Source organism: Lutjanus erythropterus, chromosome 21, assembly GCF_056507025.1.
Source record: "Lutjanus erythropterus isolate fLutEry1 chromosome 21, fLutEry1.hap2, whole genome shotgun sequence".
NCBI lineage: Eukaryota > Metazoa > Chordata > Actinopteri > Lutjaniformes > Lutjanidae > Lutjanus > Lutjanus erythropterus.
Window position 1 is genome coordinate 22,814,534 of NC_139337.1, and position 9,658 is coordinate 22,824,191.

The window sequence follows — 9,658 nt, forward strand, 5'->3', positions numbered from 1 at the left end:
TCTGGTTGTTTAACTGACCTCTGACCTGAACAGAGATGGAGAGGTGAATCATGGGAAAATAACTTAAAATATGCTGCTAAATTAAGTGAGCTGCCTCAGAAACATCTCTTTGATACTTTATTTATAGAAACTTTTTGCTATGAAGGGGAATCAGTCATCTTTCAGCACTGGGCAGCTCCCTCCATCGCACCTTCAGGCTCCAGAGGCCACGTGATCCTGTTAATGGCGTGACGTCAAGTGTTGACATTAATTCTCTGTTTAATTAATGATCATGTTTGAATGCAGGATCCATTCTTTCTTTTTTTTTTATGACTTGGCTCGGGGTCTTTCATTGACGAAAGAAGAAGAAGAAGGATGCACTCCAATGGGACAGGAGAGGGTGGGGGAGGCAGCTATGACGCACCCACCTCCCCCCTCTCCAAACCCCCCTTCTCTTCCTTCCCTCCCCACCACCTACGTGACAACTTGAAAAAGGCATGCCTCCTTTCGGATTCATGAATAAAAAACCGAGGGGAGTTAAGTTCACAGGACGCAGGAAACTTCTCCGCAGACATTCAATGTTTGGCGCTCTTCATTCCGCCCATGACCGAATGCGCACGTAGAAATCCCGGAGAACTGAGCGCACGGAGGGCTGCTGCACACTGCTCGGAACAAGCACAAGGAGACTGAAGAAGACTGCGCTTCATCACTGAGGGGAAAGAGGAAGAAGAAGAGGAGAGGAAGAGGAGACAGAGAGACTGAGATAGAGATCCTATCTCACTCTCCCAGTTGAGGTCTTCAGCGGATCGCGTCTCGCAACTGGTAAGAGGAGGAGGCACTTTTTCTGGGCTTTTACGCAGCGTAAAAGTAGTATTTGGAGCAAAGTAGCTGTTTTTTTTTCTCATTTTATACTCGCAGGTGTGGTGTGAAAGTAACTAAATATTACAGAAAACAATAAAATATGGAAGAATTGTTCTGCTTGTACACCCGTTTACTCACCTTATGTCGTTTTTTTCTTTTCCAGCAGGACAATGTCTAGTAAAGCGACTTTAGCCTTACTCATCTATGGACTCATAATGCATTACAGCGTCTACTGCTCACCTGTGGGGCTTAGCTTTCCCAGTGTTAGGTACGTACACTCTTACTCGTCGTTCAAGTGTCACTTTTCAGGTGTTTGAGGGGAGAACTTGTGCGTTATTGCGCTCATCATCATCATCAGCAGCAGCAGCAGCAGCAGGGCACACAGGCTAAAGACCTTCACAGTCAGATCTGTCTGTGACTATAATAGCCCTATTGGATTACTGGATAACATCATCTGACAGCCGATCCATAGGGCTGCTCTCACAGACATAATTGCGCAGAAACATTCACCAGGGAGCAGTGATGGTAATGTGATTTAGGCGACTCAGGGAGTGAAGTACAGAGTCTCAATGTGTCCTGCGGCCATTTTAACCGATTTATGTGATTATATAATTAATAGAAAATGTTTTTGAGGAAAAATAAAGCTGATTTTTAGTATTTTTTAAAAACAAAAATGAAACAAATGTGACAACAAGTATCACCTGTGGATAATTATATAAAATGTTTGTTTTTTTTAATTTAAGACGTTAAAAGTTTGTGTGATCTTTTCATTCAGTCTGAATTTGGTTTTATCCTAAATATGCAGATAATGTTTTGTAGCTCCTCAGTCGCAGATTGTGACACCATGTCTACTTGTTTCAGACTCGACAGCGAGGTTTACGACGAGGATGGAAACTCCTTACCCTCCCTGGATTATGACAGAGACCAAATGGACGTGAGGAGCCCCCCGTCTGACGACGTCTACTCTTTGTATTACCCACCAGAGAAAAGGTGACTATCATCACCATTTAAAAACTTTTTTTTTGTCCTCCTGAACGTTGGAGACATTTCTGTTGAACATCTCATCGCCGTAGTCCTATTTCTGTCCACGTTTTGTGTGAATCAGTGTAACGTACTGTCAAAATGTTGTCAGTAAAAAGTTTTTATTATTTATTATTTATTTCAAGGCTATTTCAAGTCTTTCAAAACTTTATTACTTATCTCACGACACCAAATAAGTCTGTTTTGACTGAATTCCCAGGGGAAACAAGTCTTTCAAAGTCATGCCCTTTTTCAAAGGATGAACATGAATTAACATGTTTGAAGTGCAAGAAAAGAGTAAAAAATGAAATCTGTACCACAGTTTCAAAATCCATTTTTTAAAAGAAATCTGGCAAATTCAGCTACAAAACAAACTGAGTTTTTATTAAAATAAGTGGCATTCTTGCACCAAAATGGCAATTTTCAGCAGAAATTTTGAAACAAGGCGAAGAAATCGGTGCAAATTAATTTGAAAACAAGAAACAAGTGTATTTCTCCCCTTTTTCATTTAAAAAACAAAATATGAGGCTCAGTTTTACTTGTTAAGATTGGTAATTTTTTTTTTTGCAGTGCAGCTACTTGAATTTGTTGCCTCTTGCGCTGGGTGTGTGGTGATTTTTTATTTTTTTTTACTGTGTGGCTATCTATCATCCCAGAACGGAAAGGCATGCAGACGGCATGTTTAATAAAGCCTACAGGAAAGCGCTGGGTCAGTTATCAGCAAGGAAATATCTGCATTCTCTGATGGCAAAACGTGTAGGGTAAGAACATCTTCTTTGGTTGTCACCTCTTCTTTAATGTTTCCTGTCCTTTGTGCGTTTTTCTTTCTTTTTTGACTGATTCTTTAAATGCTCATAATTCACGCTGTTATCCGTGCTGTATATGTCTGTGGTCCCATTATCTCCCAGCGTGCAGCTAAGCCCTCTGAATCAGCCTTTATTAATGCCATAAGACCGTCATGGAGAGCACAAATGGGCACTTGATTGATTTGGGAAGTGTCATTCTCTGAGCCATGGCGCAGAGGGAAGAATTAACCCGCAGATTCAGGCTTAAATTTATTTCCATATGAATAATTTATGGGATGATGGGGTCCCAGTGGTTCCCGATAGAAGGATGGGGAGTCGGAGGGAGGGGGTGCAATTACTTTATAGCTTTATGAGAGGGCTTATCACATCTTATTACAGGTCGAAGATATATGGCAAATCGTCCTGGGATGGGCTAAAAGTTTAAAAAAAAGAAAGAGAGAGAGAATATGAGCATGCCTCTGAAATGAATATCATTTAGCATGGATTCTTTCTGCAAAATCTTTGTGCAAAATGACAGTGCAGGCAGCCTGCTTTGTTCTGAAATCGACTAAATGCTGAAATCTGATTATTTTCCCCCAAATGCTCCAAAATAAGGACACAGATTGTCTCTGTTCCCAATCCAATCTGATTTAGGGCTGCAACTATTGATAATTTTCATTAAACTGTCGATAATTTTCATTAAACTAACATTATCGATTAAGCTATTGATAATTTTCTCGATTATTTAATTAGTTGCTTGGTCTGTAAAATGTCAGAAAAGGGTGAAAAATGTTGAGCAGTGTTTCCTAAAGCCCAAGGTGACGTCCTAAAATGTCTAGTTTAGTCCACAACCCAATGATATTATGATAGGTCCCCTGCAATATTTAGAAAACATGCATATTAGGGCTGCAACTAAGCATTATTGATCATCATCGATTAATCGATCTATTTAGTCCATAAAATGTCAAAGAATTGTAAAAAAGCCCTGTTATGAATTCTTCACTTTTATAGACATTTAGGTTCAGATACTCTTATTTTGAAATTTTACTTTGAAATTACAGGTTTTTATCAATTTCCTTTTTCTCCGTTCATTTCTGTAGTGCCACCTTGTACACTATTTTCATTCTGCAAGTAAAGAGGGAAATTCAAACTGATAACTGGATGTTCCCCGACTGGAGCCTTGTAGTTCCTCAACTCACCAGGGTTCAATTCTCAACAACGCTCATCACAGTTTCCCAAAGTGACATCTTTTGTCAAACCAACAATCCAAAACCCAAAGACTGTTCATTTACTATCATTAATGACAAACAAAAACAATAAATCTGTACATTGATGAATCTGGAACCATAAAATCTTTGATATTTTGGCTTGAAAAATGATCGATTAATCAACTAATCAACTGTTACAGAGCTTGTGCATTTATCTCCCCCAATAATAACATGAGAGACTTTTATTTTGGCAATCCATTTGCCATTTGCCATAGAGCCTTACTGCATTCCATTCCAATTTATTTTGAAATTTGTGTTTCAATTTACATAAATAAAGACATTCCCATTATAAACTAGTGCAGAAAAAATACAAATTGGTGCATAAAAATCACCAGAATGCAGGAAATTAAGTGTTTATTGCTCACAATTTCATAGGGGAGGATAACTGCATCAATTAATCAATTATAAATTGATTATTAAATTAATTGTTATTATTCTGATAAAAGATTAATCAGTTTAACTAATTTTTAAGAGCATAAAGTCAAAATTGTATGATTCCAGCTTCTTAAATGTTATATTTTCTACTTTCTTTACTTCTCTGTGACAGTAAGCTGAATATGTTTTGGTTGTGGACAAAAAAAAAGACCTTTAAGGACGTCATCTTGTGCTTTTAAAGACATTTTAGAGACCAAAGAACTAATCGATTAATCGAGAAAATAAGTGACAGATTAATCAACGATGAAAATAATCATTAGTAGAAGAGGAACCTACGCCCTTGCCAGCACCACAGGCTGTACATCCGGGGGAGGGGGGTCATGTGACTGTAAACGCATCAGTGTGGCGGTAGTGAAACCTGCCTCTCGTCTCTCTGTCTGTCTCACAGCGGGGGTAAAACACTGGACGACAGCTCAGAGCCTCTGTCCAAGCGACACTCAGACGGCATCTTCACGGACAGCTACAGCCGCTACCGAAAGCAAATGGCGGTGAAGAAATACCTGGCGGCAGTCCTTGGGAAAAGGTATAGACAGAGAATTAGAAACAAAGGACGCCGGCTGGCATATTTGTAGCACCCTCCCCCTCCTCCCCTCCTCCTGAAAAACAAAAAACTTAAGTGTGTGCAGCCCCAGATGAAGTCATTTTGAGATCTGAACAATCAGTGGATCGCTTTTTGTGTTCTTAAACATGTATTTATGTATGAAGTAAGCCATTAAAATGAATATTTTGATAATAATATTGTTTTTTATTTTGTACTTAAAGCACTTGAGGACACACATATCTACTTTGTGGACCAATTTTTGTTCATTCTAAACGAAAAAAGAAAGAATAGCCTCTATTTATGTATTCATTGATTTATTTTTTTTAGACCTATTTATCGAGGGGAGACAGTTGTTCACGTGATGATATGCTCCAACAGCCCTTGTCTTTTAAACATTCAGTGAAGAGATTGATGATTGTGAGGAAAATAAATAGTTTAAAAGACAATCAAATGTATTGAATGCTGCTTTTTGTAAAGTGACATTAAGAGTTTAGTTGTCTCTATTCACAACAGCCTTGAAGACATAGGTTTTCACCCAATCCTACAAGACATAAACTTTGATGCCCTCCCGGACGGGGATGAGTTTGAGGCTTTTATGGGAGACTGGCTGAAACAGTTCTCTCCCGAATTTCCGGTGAGTTTCAGGCTCTTTCCTGAGGCCATGTACGTGTCCTCGCAGGGGGCATCTCATGTCCCCTCCCTTTTTCTCACCTTTAACTCTTGTGATCTTGCTCCAAACACTCAAACTTCTTCTTCTTCCACCTCATTTGTGCTCCTGTCTCTCTAGAGTCTCACAGATTTCTACCTTTGACCCCACCTTCAGTAACCCCACAACAAAGTAAAACAAAAAGGTTGAGAAAACACAAAATTTCAAGGCATCTTACCTCAATAGATTTGAGCTTGGATCCCAACTTAAATTCTTTCTTTAAAAAAGTTTTACATGAGGGATAATGTACAGTAATATACATTATCCTGCTTATTACATGGTTACCTACCACCCAAAAATCTATAGTTTGACATAAAATATTAATTTGATGGATTTAAAAATGATTTTATTGTTCTTCCAGTCTATGATCAGAACTGTGTCCATAGCAACAGTCTGCTATACAGAAATAACAGACAAACAAACAAACAAAAGTTAAATAATAGTTAATAACTTAATATTTTCAAAAGGAACCATTTCATTTTCAAGCATCTAAATAATAGCAAATCGAATTTACAGCTCAGTCTGAACAATTTTTAAAATACAGATTTTGGTGCTTCTTATACTCAAAGATTCAAATTTATCAAAAGAAGAAAAGCAAAGTATCTCAACGAAAGCTTGTAAGTCGGCAAAACTTTGTTTAGTTTTCGAGTATTTTGAAATTCTGAGTTTTCTCAACTTTTTTTTTACAGTGAATGTGGAGAGACTTTGATTATATTGATATGTTATACATATCATCATTGATTGATACAAAAGAGATTAGTTAGTTTCCTCTTTATGGATGCAAGGATGATACATGATGATGAGATTAGAAATTATTTTAGCAGATCTGGGTTAGACCACACTGTAAAGAAAAACTTGAGACAATTCAAAATTTCAAGACAACTTTTGAGCTCAACTCCTGACCTATAATCTTAGGTTGAGATAATTTACTTTTCTTCTTTAGATAAACTTGAATATTTGAGTTTTAGAAACTCTTTATAATTACTGTATATTTAAAAAATCGGTCACAGTGAGCTGTGGACTTATTTGTCATTAGTTGTTTTAATTGTAGTTTTAATTGACAATATTAAATATTTAGCCAAAACTCAAAGATTCATGTTCAAGAAGAAAATTATCTCAACAGAAGATTTGTAGTTGGTAAAACTGTTTGGGTTGGGCTCAAAACTCAAAATTACAGTAACTTCACTTAAAAGTTTGAGTTTTCTCAACTTTTTCGTTTTTACTGTAGAGATGAGAGCCCTGTTGGCCTTAAAAACTTTATGAAAAAAAAAAAAAAAGCCAGTTATCCATCTTTAAGTCCCAAAACCTGAGATGAGGACCAGAGTACTTCTGAGGCTTTTCTTGTCCTTTTCTTCCGCAGTGTTTACAGAGTGAGCTTACACCTTTTGACTCATGTAAAGTGCCAATCTTGTGTTTCTATCAACTGGTTTCGGAGGGTTTTCTCATGTCTCTCTGCCCATATAATAAGTATCAATCAAGACCTGAAGGTACCATCAAGCAAATTTTAACAAAAAAAAAAGCATAAAAACAACAAGAAATGATACTTGTTACATGGCGACTTACCCATTGATTTGTTCTTTGTGAGAGACATTCGAGGCAGTTTGAACTCTTGTGTTTGAACCTTCTGGGTCTATTGTGCTTCCCTTTTTCTTGTCATGTGAAACAATGTAAAAAAAAAAAAAAAAAAACTACAGTAGATTGCATGATTAAAGTAATTGCACTAGCCACCGCATCTGTGCAGACGACTCCAACTAGATGGTTTTGCTTGCTTTCTGACTACTGCAAACATAACATACATTACCTGCCATTTCTGGATGTTGTTTTGTGTTCTGTTCTTCCTCACTTGACATTTCTACATGAGCTGTATGTTGATATTTTGTCCTCCTTTGATGAAGAAATATCTGAATGTACTTAACTGCTGGCAAGAATCTCTCAGTCTAATGTCATGCTTTATCTTTTAGGACCTGTTATAAACCATTCTGTAAGCAGCTCTTAAAAGGACGGTTCACCACAAAATTAAAAATACTTATTTTTCCTCCGGCCTGTATTGCCATTTATCTATCTGGATCATTTTTGTGTGAGTTGCAGAGTTTTGGAGATATCTGCAGTAAAGATGTGCAACTGCGTACACTGGAAAAATCATGTTGTGGTTACTGGTCAGATTATCCATAGATCTTACTGTGAGCAGTTTCATGTAGGAACTACTTTCTTTATAGTTGAAAGAAAGTAGTCCTGGTAGATCTATAGTAGAAAGAAAGTAGTTCTGATAGATTCTACCATTGAAAGTAGACAGAAAGTAGTCCTGGTAGATCTACAGTAGAAAGAAAGTAGTTACGATAGATTCTACAATTGAAAGTAGACAGAAAGTTGTAGAGAGAAAGTAGTTCTGGTAGATCTACAGCAGAAAGAAAGTAGTTACGATAGATTCTACCACTGAAAGTAGACAGAGAGAAAGTAGTCCTGGTAGATCTAGTGCAGAAAGAAAGTAGTTCTGATAGATTCTACCATTGAAATTAGAAATTAGTAGACAGAAAATAGTTACAGAAAATTCCACTGAAGACAGAAAGTACCTTCAATAGATTCTACAAGTGAAAATAGTAGATAGGAGTTGTTCTGGTAAATTCTACTGCAAAAAGCAAGCAGTCATCAATCCTTTTTCCTTTGTACTGTAGAAAAAAGTAGCTCCACCGAGTAACCGGGTCATGATTTCTGGAAAGAGACATGGCTGTTCAGGTTTTCAACTGTCAGCACCGCAAGCCGAGTGCCATCTAAGGTCTGTTATATTGGAGAGAAGGCAGACGTCTCTACGGCTCTCCAAAACTTAACGCACCTCACACTGAAACTATCTAGATGAATAAATAGCACTACAGGCTACAGGAAAAATAACTATTTTTGATTTGGGCGTGAACTGTCCCTTTAAAGTGTATCTGAAAGAACAGCTGTGATTGGACATTTAAAGTGGTCTTGCTCTATTATCTACCTGTAGTGTGGCATTATTATATTTTAAAAAGAGGAAGGATGAGATGCACACAAGAGGAAAACAGAGAGACATAAACAGAAAGAAAATAAAGGAAGAAAAGGGTGTAAAATCTACATGTAAGACTATAAACTAAACAAATCACAGTCCTTTACCCCCATCTGCACACTTCTTACCAAATTTATGAGGAAAGAATACAGATTTTTTTGCAGAAAAAAGCGAGTTAGGGTAAAAAGTTCTTCGATCTGTGTTTACTGTATCAATCTTCTCTTTAATTTTGCATTCTCCTCTAGGCTTTGTGACGCAGGAAGCAGTTTGCGGCTGTGGTGCCTTGCATCGACTTTAAAATCGCCATGAATCACAGATGGCTATTTAGTGGCCCTACAATGCTGCACATCATCAGCTTACATTTCACCCTTTTGTTGTTGTTTTTGTGTTTCACGGACGTTAAATAGCAACCAGCTTATAGACGTCAAGCGTTTCTTGCTTGCACTGCTTTCTGTTGCACTTTGTTTTGTTTTTTTAGAGCACTAGATGTAGATCTTTTGTGAAAATTTTGAAGAGGGGTGAGGATGAGTTTCCCGCTCTCCATGAGACATTATATGTATGATAATGAAAGCGCCAATAGCCTTACTAAAATGAAATAATCTTCAAAGATATATATATATATATATTTACTGTGTAGAAAGTGAATATTAGATTACTACTTCAAATGGCGATCTGCAAGGGTCAAGTCAATAAATGTTTAAAAAAAAGTGTTGTAAGATTTGTATGAATAAATTTTTGTAAACAACAAAAAATTTCGTCTAATCTTTGAAGCCAATATCACCATAAGTCTTTAGGTTAAGACACATTTAGGAGGATGAAAATGAGTAATAAAGACCGAACTCATGATGGAGATAGAGCATCCCTCGACAGTTTTAACAGGATGTTACATAAGAAAGAAAAGATGAAAGAAATCAAGAGAAAAATCAGCTTGTGAACATCACAGAGGGACACATTAGCAGGATGAAACATCAAAAAGACCACACACAATCACACAAGAGATACTGCAAATGAGTTTCACAGCACAAACACACATGCACA

The 9,658-nt window shown here is 37.2% G+C and overlaps 1 protein-coding gene across 2 annotated transcripts; it reads left to right on the top strand.

The window, feature by feature from the left end:
- The first annotated feature begins 579 nt into the window (after positions 1–579).
- adcyap1a (adenylate cyclase activating polypeptide 1a) lies at positions 580–9,362 on the top strand. Of its 2 annotated transcripts, XM_084747187.1 has the most exons (7): positions 591–801; positions 1,004–1,108; positions 1,702–1,830; positions 2,517–2,621; positions 4,737–4,871; positions 5,403–5,523; positions 8,866–9,362. In XM_084747187.1, exons 2-7 carry the CDS (start codon positions 1,011–1,013, stop codon positions 8,872–8,874), a joined length of 597 nt encoding a protein of 198 aa, XP_084603313.1. In that variant the 5' UTR covers positions 591–801; positions 1,004–1,010; the 3' UTR covers positions 8,875–9,362. The 2 variants fall into 2 exon arrangements, with proteins under 2 accessions (XP_084603314.1, XP_084603313.1); XM_084747188.1 differs by lacking the exons at positions 5,403–5,523; positions 8,866–9,362 and having other exon boundaries at positions 580–801; positions 4,737–5,340.
- Positions 9,363–9,658: the final 296 nt, after the last annotated feature.